The following is a 22,118-nucleotide window of genomic DNA, read 5'->3' as shown; positions in this document are numbered from 1 at the left end:
ACTAGCATGTGAGATGAGTGCAACTGTGTGGCAGTTTGAGCATTCTTTTGCATTGCCTTTCTTTGGAATAGGAATGAAAACTGACCTTTTCCAGTCCTGTGGCCACTGCTGAATCTTCCAAATTTGCTGGCATATTGAGTGCAGCACTTTCACAGCATCATCTTTCAGGATTTGAAACAGCTCCACTGGAATTCCATCACCTCCACTAGCTTTGTTCACAGTGATGCTTTCTAAGGCCCACTTGACTTCACGTTCCAAGATGTTTGGCTCTAGATGAGTGATCACATCATCATGATTATCTGGGTCGTGAAGATCCTTTTGTACAGTTCTTCTGTGTATTCTTGCCACCTCTTCTTAATATCTTCTGCTTCTGTTAGGTCCAGACCATTTCTGTCCTTTATCGAGCCCATCTTTGCATGAAATGTTCCCTTGGTATCTCCAATTTTCTTGAAGAGATCTCTAGTCTTTCCCATTCTGTTGTTTTCCTCTATTTCTTTGCATTGATCTTGAAGAAGGCTTTCTTATCTCTTCTTGCTATTCTCTGGAACTCTGCATTCAGATGCTTATATCTTTCCTTTTCTCCTTTGCTTTTTTGCCTCTCTTCTTTTCACAGCTATTAGTAAGGCCTCCCCAGACAGCCATTTTGCTTTTTTGCATTTCTTTTCCATGGGAATGGTCTTGATCCCTGTCTCCTGTACAATGTCTCAAACCTCATTCCATAGTTCATCAGGCACTCTATCTATCAGATATAGGCCCTTAAATCTATTTCTCTCTTCCACTGTATAGCCATAAGGGATTTGATTTAGGTCATACCTGAATGGTCTAGGGGTTTTCCCTACTTTCTTCAATTTAAGTCTGAATTTGGCAATAAGGAGTTCATGATCTGAGCCATAGTCAGCTCCTGGTCTTGTTTCTGTTGATTGTATAGAGTTTCTCCATCTTTGGCTGCAAAGAATATAATCAATCTGATTTCAGTGTTGACCATCTGGTGATGTCCATGTGTAGAGTCTTCTCTTGTGTTGTTGGAAGAGGGTGTTTGCTATGACCAGTGCATTTTCTTGGCAAAACTCTATTAGTCTTTGCCCTGCTTCATTCCACATTCCAAGGCCAAATTTGCCTGTTACTCCAGGTGTTTCTTGACTTCCTACTTTTGCATTCCAGTCCCCTATAATGAAAAGGACATCTCTTTTGGGTGTTAGTTCTCAAAGGTCTTGTAGGTCTTCATAACACCGTTCAACTTCAGCTTCTTCAGCGTTACTGGTTGGGGCATAGACTTGGATAACTGTGATATTGAATAGTTTGCCTTGGAGACAAACAGAGATCATTCTGTCGTTTCTGAGACTGCATCCAAGTACTGCATTTCGGACTCTTTTGTTGACCATGATGGCTACTCCATTTCTTCTGAGGGATTCCTGCCCGCAGTAGTAGATATAACGGTCAACTGAGTTAAATTCACCCATTCCAGTCCATTTTAGTTTGCTGATTCCTAGAATGTCGACGTTCACCCTTGCCATCTCTTGTTTGACCACTTCCAATTTGCCTTGATTCATGGACCTGACATTCCAGGTTCCTATGCAATATTGCTCTTTACAGCATCGGATCTTGCTTCTATCACCAGTCACATCCACAACTGGGTACTGTTTTTGCTTTGGCTCCATCCCTTCATTCTTTCTGGAGTTATTTCTCCACTGATCTCCAGTAGCATATTGGGCACCTAATGACCTGGGGAGTTCCTCTTTTGGTATCCTATCATTTTGCCTTTTCATACTGTTCATGGGGTTCTCAAGGCAAGATATACTGAAGTGGCTTGCCATTCCGTTCTCCAGCGGACCACATTCTAGAAATCTGTATGCAGGTCAGGAAGCAACAGTTACAACTGGAAATGGAACAACAGACTGGTTCCAAATAGGAAAAGGAGTACGTCAAGGCTGTATATTGTCACCCTGCTTATTTAACTTATATGCAGAGTACATCATGAGAAACGCTGGACTGGAAGAAACACAAGCTGGAATCAAGATTGCCAGGAGAAATATTAATAACCTCAGATATGCAGATGACACCACCCTTATGGCAGAAAGTGAAGAGGAGCTAAACAGCCTCTTGATGAAAGTGAAAGAGGAGAGTGAAAAAGCTGGCTTAAAGCTCAACATTCAGAAAACGAAGATCATGGCATCTGGTCCCATCACTCCATGGGAAATAGATGGGGAAACGGTAGAAACAGTGGCAGACTTTATTTCTGGGGGCTCCAAATCACTGCAGATGGTGACTGCAGCTATGAAATTCAAAGACGCTTACTCCTTGGAAGAAAAGTTATGACCAACCTAGACAGTATATTCAAAAGCAGAGACATTACTTTGCCGACTAAGGTCCGTCTAGTCAAGGCTATGGTTTTTCCTGTGGTCATGTATGGATGTGAGAGTTGGACTGTGAAAAAGGCTGAGCCCCAAAGAACTGATGCTTTTGAACTGTCATGTTGGAGAAGACTCTTGAGAGTCCCTTGGACTGCAAGGAGATCCAACCAGTCCATTCTGAAGGAGATCAACCCTGGGATTTCTTTGGAAGGAATGATGCTAAAGCTGAAGCTCCAGTACTTTGGCCACCTCATGCGAAGAGTTGACTCACTGGAAAGACTCTGATGCTGGGAGGGATTGGGGGCAGGAGGAGAAGGGGACGACCGAGGATGAGATGGCTGGATGGCATCACGGACTCGATGGAAGTGAGTCTAAGTGAACTGTGGGAGATGGTGATGGACAGGGAGGCCTGGCGTGCTCCGATTCTTGGGGTCGCAAAGTTCAGACCCGACTGAGCAACTGAACTGAACTGAACTGAACTGAACTGATGAGGATTAATTGAGACAACACACGTGAAGAGCTCAGTATAGGCTCTGGCACTTTGTCCTAAGCAAGAATCCAAAAAGTGGCTGCTGGAACTTTTATCATCATTAGCATTATTGTTGTTGTTATGTGAGTTTGTGAATTTAAGGAAAATAATTCCACCATCTGGAAAAACATTAATAAGAAAGTTAATTTCTGTTACACCAAGTTCTGCACATCATCATTATTTTCTACCGATTTCTGGGCCTGTTTGGAACTCTGCCAGGGGCTTCCCAGGTGGCACTAATGGCAAAGAACCTGCCAACCAATGCAGGAGACATGAGACGTGAGTTCAATCCCTGGGATAGGAAGATTCCGCTGGAGGAGGACATGGCAACCTTTTCCAGTTTTCTTTTCTGGAGAATTCCATGGACAGAGGAGCCTGGGCAGGCTACAGTCCATGGGGTCACAAAGAGTCGGACATGGCCAAATTCTCCTTTGTACCTTCTCTGATATAGAACACAAACCCAATATGATAGCTGTATTTTCCTGGTTTTTAATTTTAAAAGGACCTGTTAGTACTTCAGAGCCTATTAATGTTATTTTAAGTATCTCCAATAGTTCTAAGCATGTGTAAGAATACATGTGTGTGTGAGACACTCTGGGGAAAGTAAATGTTACCTTGCTGCTGCTGCTGCTAAGTCGCTTCAGTTGTGTCCGACTCTGTGTGACCCCATAGACGGCAGCCCACCAGGCTCCCCCGTCCCTGGGATTCTCCAGGCAAGAACACTGGAGTGGGTTGCCATTTCCTTCTCCAGTGCATAAACGTGAAAAGTGAAAGTGAAGTCGCTCAGTCGTGTCCGACTCCTAGCGACCCCATGGACTGCAGCCCACCAGGCTCCTCTGTCCATGGGATTTTCCAGGCAAGAGTACCGGAGTGGGTTGCCATTGCCTTCTCCGAATGTTACCTTATACAACACCTATAGACTTTAAAGACTAAATTGGATATATCAAAGATTCAAACTAAACATATAAAAAGGGCTCTTTTTTTAATTTGGTGGTAGTGGTTTAGTTGCTAAGTCATGTCTGACTCTTGTGACCCCATGGACTGTAGCCCGCCAGGCTCCTCTGTCTACAGGATTCTCCAGGTAAGAATACTGGAGTGGGTTGCCATTTCCTTCTCCAATACATTAAACTACTTAATTTTCACACCAATGTTATGAAGTAGAAACTACTGCTATCCCTACTGTACAGAAAGGAAAAACAGGCAGAGCAGTTAAGTACCTGCCAAGGTCACACAGTTTGCTGTGCTGGAGCCTCAGTGATAATCTAAGCATCTGGGTCCAAAGTCCACATTCTTACCCACTATCCCACGTGTACTTTGACTCCCACTACCCATCATGGAAACAACTGGGCTGCCAGCTAAGCACTTCCTTAGCAACTTTAACTTTTCAGAACATAAGTGAGAATCTGGCACGCACCCAAAGGTACCATGAGAAGACAAGAGAGATAACGCACAGTTCAAAGGAAAGTTCTTCTGATAAACTCACAGCATGCTCTTTTTCATGAGATACAATTCTAACAAACCTGATCGTCCAATCTTCTGGCCAACAGTGCAACAGAAACAAGCAGACAGAGGAGGCAGATATAAAGGGCTAGACTTCAAAAATCAAGAAATGTGCCCTATCATTTTAATCTGAATACAATGCATTGTCAGTAAATGTTAACTGACGTAAAGAGAAGCAACCAGGGGATTCCCTGACAGTCCAGTGGTTAGGATTCTATTAAGTCAGTCGCTCAGCATGGCCATCAGAGAGATGGGGGTGAGGGGAAGCAGGGGCAACTCGTGACACTGAGTGGGGAAAGGTTATCATTTAGAGCCTTTTTCTAAGAGGCAAAGTGACCTTTATTTGTCATGAGCTGCTGAAGGCAACTTATAACTATTAGTTACATTATGATAACTATCTACTCTCAGCATGCTATTTGAGATGAAATGCATTTGAGAAATACTTACAGATACTGGTTAAAACAACTTTGGCAATTTAAATAGAATTTTAGAAAATTTACCTCTATGAAATCCTTTATTTTCCAAAGTCACTGAGTATCTTATTGTATCTACCTCTGATATCCAAACAATACTATTATCAGACATTATGTTACCCTTCATCAAATTCTATACAAAAAATTTAAACAATTTTGCCCAAATAAGGTTTCACTTAGCTTCAGGTTCAGACTGGATATCAGTTATCAAGAAAAAGGGGAAAAACAGCTACTTTGGATGCAAATTCTTAAAATCCTTTTCATTACACTTGACTATTTCAGGTTTAGTTTTTGGTTTTCAAAATGTCAAAGACTAGATATTATAATTCTAATTCAGAAAATGAGCACATAACACTGCCAAGGAAGCTGTCCTCTTCTACCACATTCCAAATCGAACCTGAATCTTACCAGTCTTCGAGAGCTAACTCTCAACCCACAGATGACCACATTAAATGATTCTATGGGGAGATAACTGGCAAAACCCAGTTACCTGAGTTAAGGGGGGACGTTCCATAGGACAAACGACCAAGTTTCTTTTTTAAAAAGGCAGGGGGACAAGGAAAAAATTAAAAAAAAGTGAAGGCAGAACCTATAGACATAAAAGAAGTGTGAGACATATCGACTAACTGCACATGCGAAACTTGTTATTAAGAAGCTATTATTAATATTGTTAAGAGGTGACAATGGTATTATGATTACATTTTTATAAACTGTATTAAGGCATATCTTAAAATCATGTAATTCATACATGGGCTTCCCTGGTGGCTCAGCACTAAAGAATCCACCTGCCAATGCAGGAGGCGCGGGGTGATCCCTGAGTTGGGATGATCCCCTGGAAAAGGAAATGGCAACTCACTCCAGTATTCTTGCCTGGGAAATCCCAGGGACAGAGGAGCCTGGCAGACTACAGTTTGTGGCGTTGCGAAGAGTCGGGCATGACAAGAACTAAACTACAGCAACAACTAATCCATATAAAGTGCATCATTCAAAGATTTTTCTTTAATAAATTCACCTAGTTGTGCAGCCATCGCATAAATCGATTTTAAAATATTTCCATTGCCCAGTAAGACCCCTCCCATCCATTCATCCTTCCTCACACACACACCAGCTGACCAATCCTCTTTCTGACTCTGTAGATGTGTCTTCTGTGGACATTCCGCATTAACAGAACCATCTGGCTCCTTACACTTTACAATTTTTAAGGCTCATTAATGTCAGAGCATGTATCGACAGTTTGTTTCCTTTTATTGCTGAATAGTATTCCATTGCATTGTATAGACATATTTTGTCTATTCATTTACCAGTCGATGGGCAGTTAGGTTGCTGCCAACACACTGCTGTGGACACGTGCGTGTAAAAGTTGCTGTGTAGGTAGATACACAAGAGTGGAACTGCTAGGTCAATATGGCAACCTAACAAACTTTCCAAGAAATTTTTAAAGTGCTTTAGATATATTAGCTTATTTAATCCCTACAACAGCCTTAAGAGGAAGCTATTACTATTATCCCCATTTTAGGGATGAGGAAACAAAGGTCCATCCAAAAAGCGTAAGCAATGTGGTCAAGTCAGATGAGAATCAAAGTAGCTTGGCTTTAACATCTGCAGTCGTAACCACTGGGCCATATATTTCAAGCTCACTGACAAGTTAAACATTTCTCACAAGACATAAACAAATTAAAGAAATTTAATATAAAAATTCAGGTGGCTTCTAAGAACACAAAAGGAGAGAGTCCAATGTTAATTAAATTTAAATGTATACCTCATAACATATATATGGTAGTAATTCTCATTATCTCTGAGTGGCAGAATAGAAATACATTTCTTTTTAATTGTATTTTCATTTATTACAGTGATACATATATATACATACACATATATATAAAAGGCAGTATTTAAGATTAACATAAAACAAACAACACACTAATCAGAAACCAAATGACCTGATGAACAATAAGATTTTAAGTTCCTAATTTTTTAAAGGACATTTTAAGATGTCCTGAGTGAGTACTATGCATCGACCCTAAGTTGAGTGCTGTGGACATAAATCTGATTACAGCTTAGGAACAAAGAAAGGCAACTCTAGAATCACAGCTGTGGGAAAAGGTGCTGCTGCTGGAGGAGTCATCTTAATCAGAGGACGGGCTGGGGAGAAAGGTTTCCCAAAAGAGAAGGCCCTAAACTGATCTGAGGGAATGGTGTATGAACACACTGCTTCTAAGCAGACTCTTTCATCAATATCATAGCCTCTTCTTAATGATTAAAAATGGAGGCACTGCTTCAAACGTCAAACCTTTCTTTTTTTTTCAGTTGTTCAATTTTGAATACCCACTAAATAACAGGAGTTTCAAAGAAAAGGAAAAAAGCTTTGTCTTGTGGTGTTAGAATATGGAGCATAAAAAAAATCTGTAAATACCTATAAATGAGCAAGTATTTTTAAAATTCATTATATTCAAGTGTAGTTTAATCACAGTCAGTCAACGCATCCTTGAAACTTCATCCTAATAGCACTTCTAAGTCTACTGATGATCAAAATCAGGGGTGGGCAAACTACAAGCACAGGTGGCCTGGTTGGTTAAGAATGACTTTTCAGCAAAGAATAGTATTTACGTTTAAGGAGGAAGAGAGCGAGAACCATATACAGAGACTAATGTGGTCCCAAAAGCCTACAATATTTTACTCTTGACTTTTATAGAAAAAGTTATCTGCAATAAAAAAAAATATTACTGGATGGATCTGTGGCCATACAGAAAGGCACTATCACTGAGGTAGTTGGAATTCAGTCTAGACACTAGCACACTTATTTACTTATGATGGGAGGGAGAAACTGGGGAGGGGAGAGGTTTTTAAGAGTACGTAGTTAGTTCAGAAAGACATGGGTTCTGCAGGGAGTTGGGGGAATTCAGGGATAGAATATAGTTGAAGCAGATGAAAAATAGGGAGTAGTCCTGGGGCTTTACAAGCTACTCCAGGTAGAAGGCAGCTATTGCAATATTAACGAGCCATAAAATGTGAGAGTTAGGTTTATTGAGGAAACTGAGACTCAGAGCTAAAGTGACTTGCCCAAGTTCACAGAGCAGGAGTACGGGACACCAAGAACTGGTCTGCAAACATCAGATCCCAGTTCCATTCTCTCCACTGCAGCACACTGCCTCTCGTCACTGGACAGAGTTAACCTGGACAAACACCGCCATCACTGTGTGACAAGTGAGCTCAAAGGAGTCCAGAGGGAACAGTCTCCTCCGGAGCTCCCCTTCCTCCTGCAATTATCAGTGGCTTTTCAGGGAAGAACTGGGCAAGGTGTCTACAGGTCTCAGAGAGGTGGAGGACAGACAACAGCCCTCTCTGCCAGATACTGGGAACAAAAAGAGAATGTTGACCAAACATCATTAAAACAAGCCTGATATATCCAGTGGCTGAGGGCAATAAGAAACACCAAATTTCAATGAATTTACCTGGTTCCAATTTGATTACTTTAATTGCTGCCAGTTCACCGGTGTTAACATTCCGTGCCTAAAAAAGAAAAGAAGATAATTGTGAAAAGAAAGCTTTCATAAAAACTTTATGAAATGCTATTGTAGCTTACTACTTATATTGTAAATTATTCAGAATATTTTTTAAAGCAAGAATTGTAAAAGTGATTTATATTCACAAAACAAACAGTATATTCTTCCCAATGAATTTCAACATCAATCCAAGTATAAATTTAATGATGATAATAACAGCAATTAACAGAAACCCAGATTGTAGTATATCCAGGCACTATTCCAAGTGTTTTTATATTTACTCACTGAATTTTTACAGCAATCTTAAGAGGCAGGTACTAATGTAATAATATCTATAATATTCTCATGTTGCACATGAAGCACTTGAGGCACAGAGAACTTGCCAAGACCGTATAGCTAGGGACATGCTGGGATTCAAACCCAGGCAGTCTGACTCCAGAGCTGAAGTTTTTTAAGCATTACATTCGACTGCCATTCACTCAAGTTCAGTTCAGTCACTCAGTCGTGTCCGACTCTGCAACCCCATGGACTTCAGCATACCAGGTTTCCCTGTCCATCACCAATTCCCAGAGCCTACTCAAACTCACGTCCATCACGTCGGTGATGCCATCCAGCCATCTCATCCTCTGGCAGCCCCTTCTCCTGCCACCTTCAACCTTTCCCAGCATCAGGGTCTTTTGCATTAGGTGGCCAAAATATTGGAGTTTCAGCTTTAGCATCAGTCCTTCCAATGAATATTTAGGACTGATTTCCTTTAGGATGGACTGGTTGAATCTCCTTGCAGTCCAAGGGACTCTCAAAAGTCTCCTCCAACACCACAATTTTAAAGCATCAATTCTTCGGCACTCAGCTTTCTTTATAGCCCAACTCTCACATCAGTACATAACTACTCGAAAAACCACAGCTTTGACTAGACAGACCTTTGTTGGCAAAGTAACGTCTCTGCTTTTCAATAGGCTGTCTAGGTTGGGCATAGCTTTTCTTCCAAGGAGCAAGCGTCTTTTAATTTCATGGCTGTAGTCACCATCTGCAGTGATTTTGGAGCCCCCGCAAAAAAGTTTCTCACTTTTTCCATTGTTTCCTCATCTATCTGCCATGAAGCAACGGGACTAGATGCCATTATCTTAGTTTTCTGAATGATGAGTTTTAAGCCAACTTTTTCACTGTCCTCTTTCATTCAAAGAATTCTGAATTAACTAGCTTTAAACTTTTAACGTAAAAACCTTTAGAATATGAAAATCAAATACCTTAATATAACTGTAAAAACAAGCTCCTCATATCTGTTTAAACACATCTGATAGTATAAAGAAATCAATTCAATACAAACCAAATATATTTTACAAGCCACATATTAAAAATAAAAACTATTTAAAAAATCAATCCATAATATTAGATTGCCAGTGTTTACAAGTGTAATTACCTGTAAGTAAGCAGAAATCGTCTTTTCAACTTGTATAAAAATGGCAGCTATTTTTGTAAATTTAAAATGTTTTGTAATTGAATCAGAATTTTCAAATTATTTTACACTATGAACTGAAACTTAAATTGATTTTCATTTCAATTAATGAAGACCAATACATTCAATTCACTCAAAACTGAAAAATTCATTCATGTGATGAGAATTATTCTTAGTTTTAACACTTAAATGGACTGGTATGATGCTGTGAAAGTGCTGCACTCAATATGCCAGTAAGTTTGGGAAACTCAGCAGTGGCCACATGACTGGAAAAGGTCAGTTATCCCTTCAATCCCAAAGAAAGACAATGCCAAAGAATGCTTAAACTACCGCACAATTCACTCATCTCACACGCTAGTGAGGTAATGCTCTAAATTCTCCAAGCCAGGCTTCAGCAATATGTGAACCGTGAACTTCCAAATGTTCAAGCTGGTTTTAGAAAAGGCAGAGGAACCAGAGATCAAATTGCCAACATCCACTGGATCACCAAAAAAGCAAGAGAGTTCCAGAAAAACATCTATTTCTGCTTTCTTGACTATGCCAAAGCCTTTGACTGTGTGGATCACAATAAACTGTGGAAAATTCTTCAAGAGATGGGAATACCAGACCACCTGACCTGCCCCTTGAGAAACCTATATGCAAGTCAGGAGACAACAGTTAAAACTGGACATGGAACAACAGACTGGTTCCAAATAGGAAAAGGAGTATGTCAAGGCTGTATATTGTCACCCTGCTTATTTAACTTCTATGCAGAGTACATCATGAGAAATGCTGAGCTGGAAGAAGCACAAGCTGGAATCAAGATTGCTGGGAGAAATATTAATAACCTCAGATATGCAGATGACACCACCCTTATGGCAGAAAGTGAAGAGGAACTAAAGAGCCTCTTGATGAAAGTAAAAGAGGAGAGTGAAAAAGTTGGCTTAAAGTTCAACATTCAGAAAACTAAGATCATGGCATCTGGTCCCATCACTTCATGGCAAATAGATGGGGAAACAGTGGAAACAGTGGGAGACTTTATTTTGGGGGGCTCCAAAATCACTGCAGATGGTGACTGCAGCCATGAAATTAAAAGATGCTTACTCCTTGGAAGGAAAGTTATGACTAACCTAGATAGCATATTCAAAAGCAGAGACATTATTTTGCCAACAAAGGTCCATCTAGTCAAGGCTATAGTTTTTCCAGTGGTCATGTATGGATGTTAGAGTTGGACTGTGAAGAAAGCTAAGCAATGAAGAATTGATGCTTTTGAACTGTGGTGTTGGAGAAGACTCTTGAGAGTCCCTTGGACTGCAAGGAGATCCAACCAGTCCATCCTAAAGGAGACCAGTCCTGAGTGTTCTTTGGAAGGACTGATGCTAAAGCTGAAATTCGAATACTTTGGCCACCTCATGTGAAGAGTTGACTCATTGGAAAAGACTCTGATGCTGGGAGGGATTGGGGGCAGGAGGAGAAAGGGATGACAGAGGGTGAGATGGCTGGATGGCATCACCAACTTGATGGACATGAATTTGGGTGAACTCCGGGAGTTGGTGATGGATAGGGAGGCCTGGTGTGCTGCAATTCATGGGGTTGCAAAAAGTCAGAAACGACTGAGTGACTGAAATGAACCGAACTGAACTGAAAGCTCAGTAAATCACCCATAAGGGATGATAACAATGTTAACAGTGGAATCCTTCTAAGAATATTGGGGCATTAAAAAAAAATCAGTTTCTAAGAAGACATATACAGGACACAATCACTGCTAAAAGATATAAATAAAAATTTAACCTTTAAACTCAAAGAACAACAAAGGCATTAAAAATACAAATTAAGAAAAATTAAAATTTCAAGGGAAGTTCATTCGTTTTGAAAAAAATCCCCATAACTCATGAACATTTATGATGCCAACTTACTACAGAGTAGTTAAGTTTTGAACTCAACAGTAATTTTTGAAGTACAGGCAGTTCAAAACAGATTTGAACATTTATTTCAAATTAACTTAATTTCCATTACATGAAACAGACATTTCCAATAGTGTCACAGAAGTATTTATTGCTCTCACCAGGATAAGAAGATACATATATATAATGGAATAGAAATAAAATCAGAGTGTCATTCTGGGAGCATTTTGTAAAAAGGATGGAGCAGAGTGCGAAATATTCATTATATCACAACAACATTAGTCATAAATCTCAAACACTATCAGAACACCTTGCCTTTCTTCACGTTGTGATACCTTTTCTCTGTTAGACTTCTCCTTGATACTCTGTCCTCTAATCCATATCTTTTTAAAGCACTTCTCCAATAAAACAAGATAAGTGTTTTATTTAATCCTCAATTCTCCATTTAAAAATCTTGAAAGAGTTTTATTTCCTGTTTACTGAAAAATAAATTCAGAGTCTGGGTAATTCCAAATGAACGAGCAAAAGAAAATATGAACTCAGAGAAAAGCGAGTTCAGTTCAGCTCAGTCGCTCAGTCGTGTCCGACTCTGCGACCTGTCCTAGGGTGACTATTTTTACAACTGAAATTCCGTTTCCAACTGACCACAAGAGGGCGCACTTCTACTGACAACACAAGTTACACAAAGGGCCTAAAATGGCTGCAGCACACACTGTACTCTTCTAAATATAGATTCATTAATAGTTAACACCAGCACATATCTCACAGAAAACTATGACAGTAAACTAGGGGTAAGTAGTTTATAAGAGTCAGTTATTTACTACAGGCTTGACTTATGAATACCATTTTTCAAAATTTAAATTAGGATTTTCTACAGGGTGACAAGTTTTTAAATTATGGTTCTTTACAGTCAATAAGAAAACAAGACAGCTAATGATTACTGTCCTTTTTGCCTTCTGAATATTTTCTAATATGTAACTTATCTGACAGAAATGAGATAATTCACAAAGAAGGGAAGAAAAAATCCTCAGGAAACCTGAATTTCTGATCTTTACCACATCATAATCCTTATGTTTATTAATGAAAGGTGTTTATGATTCATCAAGAATTTTGGGTCTTCTGGCTAAAATAAGTCATATTTTGCTGTTTCTACATTCACAGTGGCCAAGATTACACGTAAGTAAATTTAAAAATACCAACTCTCATGCTCTGTACCTGCTATTCTTTTTTCAATCACCTAGAAAAACTGATAACAGAAAAATGAGAACAAGGTAAATATTTCTAAATATTTTAAAGCATATAGTATAAAAATTTCTAATTCAGTATCAGTACCATGAGGAGGCCTTACAAATAGCTTTGAAAAGAAGAGAAGCAAAAAGCAAAGGAGAAAAGGAAAGATAAACCCATTTGAAGGCAGAGTTCCAAAGAATAGCAAGAAGAGATAAGAAAGCCTTCTTCAGCGTTCAATGCAAAGAAATAGAGGAAAACAACAGAATGGGAAGGACTAGAGATCTCTTCAAGAAAATTAGAGATACCAAGGGAACATTTCATGCAAAGATGGGCTCAAAAAGGACAGAAATGGTATGGACCTAACAGAAGCAGAAGATATTAAGAAGAGGTGCCAAGAATACACAGAAGAACTGTACAAAAAAGATCTTCATGACCCAGATAATCACAATGGTGTGATCACTCACCTAGAGCCAGACATCCTGGAATGCGAAGTCAAGTGGGCCTTAGAAAGCATCACTACGAACAAAGCTAGTGGGGGTGATGGAATTCCAGTTGACCTATTTCAAATCCTGAAAGATGAAGCTGTGAAAGTGCTGCACTCAATATGCCAGCAAATTTGGAAAACTCAGCAGAGGCCACAGGACTGGAAAAGGTCAGTTTTCATTCCAATCCCAAAGAAAGGCAGTGCCAAAGAATGCTTAAACTACTGCACAATTCACTCATCTCACACGTTAGTAAAGTAATGCTCAACATTCTCCAAGCCAGGCATCAGCAATACGTGAACCGTGAACTTCCTGATGTTCAAGCTGGTTTTAGAAAAGGCAGAGGAACCAGAGATCAAATTGCCAACATCCGCTGGATCATCAAAAAAGCAAGAGAGTTCCAGAAAAACATCTATTTCTGCTTTCTTGACTATGCCAAAGCCTTTGACTGTGTGGATCACAATAAACTGTGGAAAATTCTTCAAGAGATGGGAATACAGACCACCTGACCTGCCTCTTGAGAAATCTATGTGCAGGTCAGGAAGGAAAACAGTTAGAACTGGACACGGAACAACAGACTGGTTACAAATAGGAAAAGGGGTACATCAAGGCTGTATATTGTCACCCTGCTTATTTAACTTATATGCAGAGCATATCATGAGAAATGCTGGGCTGGATGAAGCACAAGCTGGAATCAAGATTGCCAGGAGACTATCAATAACCTCAGATATGCAGATGACACCACCCTTATGGCAGAAAGTGAAGAGGAACTAAAAGCCTCTTGATGAAAGTGAAAGAGGAGAGTGAAAAAGTTGGCTTACAGCTCCACATTCAGAAAAGAAACATCATGGCATCCGGTCCCATCATTTCATGGGAAATAGATGGGGTAACAGTGGCTGACTTTATTTTTGGGGGCTCCAAAATCACTGCAGATGGTGACTGCAGCTATGAAATTAAAAGACACTTACTCCTTGGAAGGAAACTTATGACCAACCTAGATAGCATATTAAAAAGCAGACATTACTAGCGGACCAACAAAGGTCGGTCTAGTCAAAGCCATGGTTTTTCCAGTAGTCATGTATAGATGTGAGAGTTGGACTATAAAAAAAGCCGAGTGCCGAAGAACTGATGCTTTTGAGCAGTGGTATTGGAGAAGACTCTTGAGAGTCCCTTGGACTGCGAGGAGATCCAACCAGTCCATCCTAAAGGAGATCAGTCCTGAGTGTTCACTGGGAGGACTGATTTTGAAGCTGAAACTCCAATGCTTTGGCCACCTGATGCAAAGAGCTGACTCATTTGCAAAGACCCTGATGCTGAGAAAGATTGAAGGTGGGAAAAGAAGGGGATGACATAGGATGAGATGGTTGGATGGCATCATCAACTCGATGGACATGAGTGTGGGTAAACTTTGGGAGCTGGTGATAAGACAGGGAGGCCTGGCGTGCTGTGGTCCATGGGGTCACAAAGAGTTGGACACGACTAAACGACTGAACTGAACTGAACTGAACTGAACATGAACTTTACAGCTGCCCAGGGAAGAAAACTGAGGATAAATATTCTCAGCTTCTAGACCTAGTCTTCTGCCACAGCATTGATTTGTCCACCATTCTCACATGTTCTGAAAGTAATGCTCAGATCAGTTGTTTTTGAGTTCAAAACTCTTCAGGAGTACACACCATTGCTTGAAAGACATGATCCAAATTCCTTACCAGAAAATTTAAAGTGTTTACTAAATATAGCATTTTATAACAGCTTTACTGTGATACAATTCACATACCAAAAAGTTCACCCTTTTAATGTGTACAATTCAGTCATTTTTAGTATATGCACATAGTTATGTAACCACCATTCCTGTCTAATTTTGAAACATTTTTATCAACTCAGAACGAAACCCCAAGACCCATTGAGCAGTTGCTCTCTATTGCTCCCCCTCCCAATCCCTGACAACCAGTACTCTGTCTACTTTCTGTCTCAACAGATTTGACTATTCTGGATATTTCACACAAACATGATCGTACAAACCGTGGTCCCTTGTGACTGGCTTCTTTCACTGAGCATAAGCTTTCCAGGTTCGTCCATGTTGCAGCATATATCAGGACTTACTGTATTCTTTTTGTTGCTGAATAATATTTCATTGAATGAAAATTCCCCGTTTGTTTATCCTTTTACCAGGTGAAGGATGTGTGGGCTGTTTCCATTTTGGGCTCTTATGAATAATGCTTTTATGAACCTGTGTAGATCTGTGCTTTCAATTCTCTTGGATAGGGAGCTAAGAGTGGAATCGCTGAATCACATGGTAGTCTCTGTTTAGCTTCCTCAAGAACTGTCAGACTGTTTTCCAAAGTGGCTGCACCATTTTATATTATTACCAGCAGTGTATGAGGGCTCCAGTTTCTCTACAGCCAAGCCGATATATATTATTGCCTGGCTTCCTCGTTTTCCTCGTTGCCGTGAAGTGGTATCTCTTTGTGTTTCAGTAACTCACTAATGACTAACAAGCTTAAGCATCTTTTCATATGCCTGTTTGTCATGTTTCGAATATTGTCTTTGAAAAAATGTGTATCTAATTCTTTGCCCATTTTTAATTATGTCATATTTTTACTGTTGACTTGTGAGCATTTTTTATAGATCCTGATGTAAATCTCTTATTAGTTACATGACCTGTAAATATTTAACCCCACTCTGAGTTGTCTTCATTTTTTGATGGTGTTCTCTGAAGTAAAAAATGTTTAAATTTTGTTAAGTCAAACTTTATCTACTTTTTGTTGCTTGTGCTTTCGGTATTATAGTTGAGAAATGACTGCCTGGAAACCAAGGTCGCAAAGATTTTTTTTCCCTATGTTTTCTTCCAAAGAGTTTTATAGTTTAGCTTTTCCATTTAAGTCTATGACCCATTTCCATTTAGGTCTATGACTTTTTCTATGGTGTCTAGCAGGGCTCAAATTTCACTCCTTTGCACGTGGATAGCCAGCTGTGAAGTACAACATTTTAACTATAAAACTGTTTACTACCTGTCTGTATTTCCAGTCGGTCCTTAGTTGGCGCTTTATGCTCTAGCCAAACTAAACAACTGCCCAGCCCCAGTGCTAGCCACACTTTTACCCTCTGGCATACCCTCTGGCACTTACTGCTTAGACAGACACTTTCCGTAAACTCCCTCCTCCAGCCTAACTCCTAGACATCTTTTAAAGCTCACCTTAGGTTATTATCACTACCCACAAACCCTTCCGGACCCCACTTCAAGTCAGGCATCCCCCAAACACACTCCCAGATATCCTGGGTAACCTTTCTCATACAAGAGTGAGTTTGGTTTGGAAAATCCTGCAGATCTAGAGCTGATCTCAGATTAGACGAGCTCTTGGAAACCATTACGTTTCTAAGCTGTCCCGGAATTCAGTTTGGTTCAGTTAGTCTTTTAAAAAGCATTCATTCTAGCACTGGTTTGGGAAAAGGTTTCTCTGAGATGATTTCATACTGACTACCAAGTTATCTCTAAATATTGGAAAAGTATTCCTTGAGTGTGACAATGGGAGTAAACAAAATCAAGAATAAACTATTAGTGGCAAAAACATGCCATATACTGTATAAAGTGAGTTAGATAACTGGCAATAGCAAACCTGACCACCTACTATATACCCAAGGCCTTCTGTAATCAAAGCTTGCTGTTCAGAAGGGGCTGTCCAATGTGAACATATATAAAGAAAGGTTCCAAGATGGGAGTGAAGAAATGCAGAGTTTAGTGCTGGCTCTGCCAGTAACAAGCAATAGGATCTGAGTTAGTAATTTCCCCGTGTCTTCTGCCTTCAATCTAAAAATAAGAAGACAAATAAGAGACTATTTCTAAGTTTCCTTCTAATTCTAAAAGTTAGGTGTTTACATCAAATAATTTAAGTCTAAATTAACAGATTCCAAATACTAAACCAGTTGGCTGGTTATACAAGGATCATATGAGGAGCTGAAAAACAAAACAACAAAAAACGCTGCCACTGATTTCTGAACCAACAGGTTCAGGACAAGACAGGGATCTGTATTTAAAGCTACTGAGGTGCTTCTGGTACTCAGCCAGGTCTGGGGACCTGGCTTAAGGCACCATGCCTTGTGAATTTTCTAAAATATAAATACCAACTTCTAAGTCTGGAAGGGGTGTGACAGGAATGGCTTTATGAAGGAGATACCATTTAAGCAGAGGTTTGACAGACGGGCTGGATTACAACAAGCACAGAAGCAGGAAAGAGGGCACAGCAAGAAAAGCATGAGCAAGGGCACAGGGACAGAAAACAGGCAATTCTGAACACACTGGGCGGGCGGGCCCTCAGGGTGTCTCCCATATAAATGCTCCTTCCCATGTAAACGCTCCCTTTCAGAGGGAAATGGTTAACCCGAAGCTCCTGTTGAAGGAAGCTTTGTTTGCTTTTCCACAGTTACTCAGCCTAGCTGTGAGCCTACCACAAGGGCAACCAATTCTACAGGAAGACTGATAGCCAGGGTGACAGACATTCCTGGTTCTCCCAGGACACGCACAGGTTATGCTCATCACCCTAGCAGAATTACTAATAGGGCCCACTTTCACTCTCAAATTTGTAAGTAAAATTTTGTTTAACTTGGACAGTGAACTATAAGGTCACTCTACCTTTGCGACTTGAGCTGACATGAAAAAGGAGATAGGTCGATCAGATTATTGAAAATAGGGGTCAGCAAGCATGACTGTTTTTGTAAATGAAGTTGTACAGGAACGTGTTCATTGGGTTAAGCATCATCTGTGGCTGCTTTCGCAACACAGTGTTAAGAGTTGAGTAGCTGAGATAGAGACCATATGGCCCAGAACCCCTGAAGTACTTACTACCTGGCCCTTTACAGAAAAAACTCACTGACTCCCACTCTGAAACAGTACTGTCCAATAGAATGTTCTGCGTTAATGGAAAGGTTCTACACCTGCACTGTCCTCTACTGTAGCCCCATGCCACATAGAGCTACTGGCAAACCAAGACATGGCTGGTTGTCTGAAGAACTGAATTTTATTTAATTATTTGAGATGCAATAAGATATTTAAATTTGAAAGGCTCTCAAACTGTTCAGATATTTAAATATTTAATTGAGATATAATTGACATATAACATTGTATTCATTTTAGGTGTACAAAATAATGATTTGATATATATATTACTAAATGATCACAAGTTTAGTTAACATCCATCACCATACCTAGTTACACATTTTTTTTTCTTGTGATGAGAACTTTTAAGATCTATTCTGTTAGTATCAATACAGTATTGTTAACTATAGTCACCCTGCTGTACTTTCCATCCTTAGGACTCAGTTTTAATTGGGGGGAAAAAATCAACTTTAAAAAATATAGTTCTAGTAGTTTTAACACATGTATAGATTTGCATAAAGTGAGTTAACGATCATCTGGAAACAGGAAAGTTCCATCACTTCAAGAACTCTCTAGAGAAAGTTGCATTCTCCCCTTAACCTTTACCTCTGGCAACCACTGAGGTTCTTTGCCACTACAGTTTTACCTTTTCAAGAATTCCATGTAAATTAAATCATCCTGTACCTTTTTGAGACTTATCTTCTTTCACCAAGTTGCTCCATATATCATTAGTTCCTTTTTTATTGTTAAGTAGTATTCCACTGTATGGATATACCCCAGTTTATTCACTACCAGTTGAAGGATGTATCAGCTATTTTTAGTTTTTGGTAAATATACATAGAGCTGCTATAAACTCAATGTACAGGTTATAAGAATATCTTGGAGAGGGATACAGGAGATATATGTTTAATTTTTAAAGACTCTGCCAATTCTGTTCTTCAGTGGATGTACCATTGTTCATTTCCAGCAGCGATGTATGAGTGCTCCAGCTCTTCCAGAACTTCCTTGTCAGAAACTGGAATTGTACTTTTTAGCCATTTCCAACAGGTACGTAATGGTATCTCATGGTGGTTTTAGTCTTCATTTTCCTAAAGGCTAATGATGTTAACATCTATTCCGGTGCTTATTTGCCACCCTTTGGTGAAGGGTCTTCTATCTTTTGACCATGTTTTAATTGGGATGTTTATTTTCTTACTGTTGAGCTTTGAAAATTTTTTTTATATAAATATTCTAGATACAAGTTCTTTTGCAAGCATTATGATTTGCAAATATTTCCTCCCAGTCTTAGCTTGTCTTTTCTCTTAACATTTTTTTTTGCAGAGCATTATGGACTGAAGTGATGCTTTCGAACTGTGGTGCTGGAGAAGGCTCTTAAGAGTCTCTTGGACGGCAAGGAGATCAAATCAGTCAATCCCAATGGAAATCAACCTTGAATAGTCACTGGAGGGACTGATGCTGAAGCTGCAGCTCCAATACTTTGACCACCTGATGCAAAGAGCCAACTCACTAGAAAAGACCCTGGTGCTGGCAAAGAATGAGGGCAGGAGGAGAAGGGGGCGACAGAAGATGAGATGGTTGGATGGCATCAGCAACTCAATGGACAGGAGTTTGAGCAAACTTGGGAAGACAGTGAAGGGCAGGGAAGCCTACTGTGCTGCAGTCCATGGGGTCGCAAACAGTCGGACACGACTGAGCGACTGAACAACAATGGACTAATTGTGTGCTCCCAAAATCTGGATGTTGAAGTTCTAATTCAGAGTACCTTAGAATGTAAGTGTATTTGGAGACAAGGCCTTAAAGGAGGTAACTAAGGTTAAATGAGTTCATACAGATGGGCTCTAATCCAATAGGACTAGTCTTCTTATAAGAAAAGGGCCCAGAGATGTTAGTGCAGAGAGACAAGGCCATGCTGAGAACACAGCAAGAAGGCAGCCGGCTACAACCCCAGGGGAGGCCTCGGGAGACACCAACACGAACACACCTTGACTTTGGACTCCTAGTCTCTACAACTGTGAGGAAGTAAAACTTCAATTGTTTTATGCCTCCCAGTCTGTGGTATTTTGCTATAGCAGACCTAGCAAACTAACACACCAAGCAGAATTTTTTACTTTTGATGAAATCCAGTTTATCAATTGTTTTCTTTTATGAATGATACTTCTGATGTCATGTGTAAGACCTTGCCTGACCTCAAGTCATAAAGATCTTCTCCTGTGTTTTCTTCTAAAAAACAAGTTTTACGTTTATATTTATGATATACTTTGAGTTCATTTTTAAGTTAATCTTGTTTTGTGACGCTTAGGTCAATGTTCCTTTGTTTTTCGCATGTTTACGTCCAACTTTTCCAATACTATTTGTTGAAAAGGTTATTATCTTTCTTCCACTGAACTGCCTTGCATCTCTGTTAAAATCAATTGGCTGTTATCTGTGTGGTTCTATTTCTGGATTCTACATTGATCCACTGATCTTGTTCTGTTCCTTACCCACAATACACACAATCTTGATTACCACAGCTTTATAGTTAGGTCTTAAAAATGAGACATTGTGATTCTTCCAATTTTATTTTTCTTTTTTCAAAGTTCCTTTAGCTATTCTAGGTTCTTTCTCTTTTCACAGAAATTTTAGAATCACCTTGTCTATATTTGCTGTAAAATATCCTGCTGGGATTCTGATCTTGATTGTTGATAATTACAGATCAATTTGTGGAAAACTCACACCTTTACTATTCAGAACTTTTCAGTCCATGAACATTACCCTCTGTGTAGGTTTTCTTTGATGTCTTTCATGAGTGCTTTATAAAAACATTATCAGCATATAGATCCTACACATTGTGTATTTTCAGCACATAGATCCTACATATTGTTTTAACTTTGACTTTAAAAGCCATGTGTGACCAGTGACAACCATATTAGACATCACATCTCTAAGAAGTTTGAACCAGCACGCAATATAACCCAGTGTGAAAATGATGCCATAAAGCTGTGCCAGTGTCTTAGCAAGTAGGACCGTGGGCAAAATAAAGATATGAAGAGACAGAAGAGATACAGCATGGAGACAGGCAATAAAGAGCAGAGAACAGCACAAATGCAGAGGAGAAAATAAGAGACCATGAGAAAGAAGCGTATCTCCAAAGCTGCCCTGAGTTCCTGACAGCTTTCCAGTCCCCTATCACATGCAGCTTTCAACAGCCTCTCTTTTCCCGAATTAACCTGAATGTCTCTTTGTTTCTTAAAACCAGATGATTAAAGATCTAAGTTTCTAAGACTGTATGATGCTAATTAAAAAAAAAAAAACACAGAAAGCAGATTGAGACTATCATACTGACTTTTTAAAAAGATGCACTTAACAGCTAATGACTGTATAAAGACACAGAAAATAATCTATGACTGATAAAAATCAAACAGCAACAAGTTATATTTCAAAGTTTATTTTTTTAAAGTTACTTGGAATTCAAATTGGACTTGTTCCATACCAATAACACTTTCAAATGGTAACCGGCAGACCACAAATGTCAAATGTACTGGTAACATGTATAAAACCTTAACAGTGGCAATAAGTTTGGGGAAAAATAAGGGGCCAGGTAACCACATTCCTACTTCCCACTATAGAAATGACAGAAGCAGCATCTCTAATCCAAAAAGGCCCAAACTCCAGTGTGTATAAAAAATCACCTGAGGTTTTGCTTTTGGAAATATGTAAAACTAGATATGAAAATCCTTCCCATTAGAAATACCCAGCTATAGCAAGTAAAACAGAACAAGTACTCTTTTAAATGTACTGCTGGACTTGGGAAGAAAGAAATCCACAGGAGGCAAAAACAGAGAGAAAATAGTAATTTGCT

At 39.5% G+C, this 22,118-nt stretch overlaps 1 protein-coding gene across 6 annotated transcripts in view; it reads right to left on the bottom strand.

Moving 5' to 3' along the window:
- Positions 1-22,118, bottom strand: part of MAP4K3 (mitogen-activated protein kinase kinase kinase kinase 3) — a 188,464-nt gene that overhangs the window by 122,076 nt on the left and 44,270 nt on the right. For all 6 annotated transcript variants that reach the window (XM_027966908.3, XM_027966910.3, XM_027966909.3 and 3 more), the window contains exon 2: positions 8,306-8,363. In XM_027966908.3, the coding sequence (XP_027822709.1) occupies positions 8,306-8,363 (58 nt within the window). The remainder of the gene's footprint in view (positions 1-8,305; positions 8,364-22,118) is intronic.

Source organism: Ovis aries, chromosome 3 (assembly GCF_016772045.2).
Source record: "Ovis aries strain OAR_USU_Benz2616 breed Rambouillet chromosome 3, ARS-UI_Ramb_v3.0, whole genome shotgun sequence".
Taxonomy (NCBI): Eukaryota; Metazoa; Chordata; class Mammalia; order Artiodactyla; family Bovidae; genus Ovis; species Ovis aries.
Note: the sequence above shows the minus strand (reverse complement) of the source record. Positions and strands in the feature narration are given on the sequence as shown.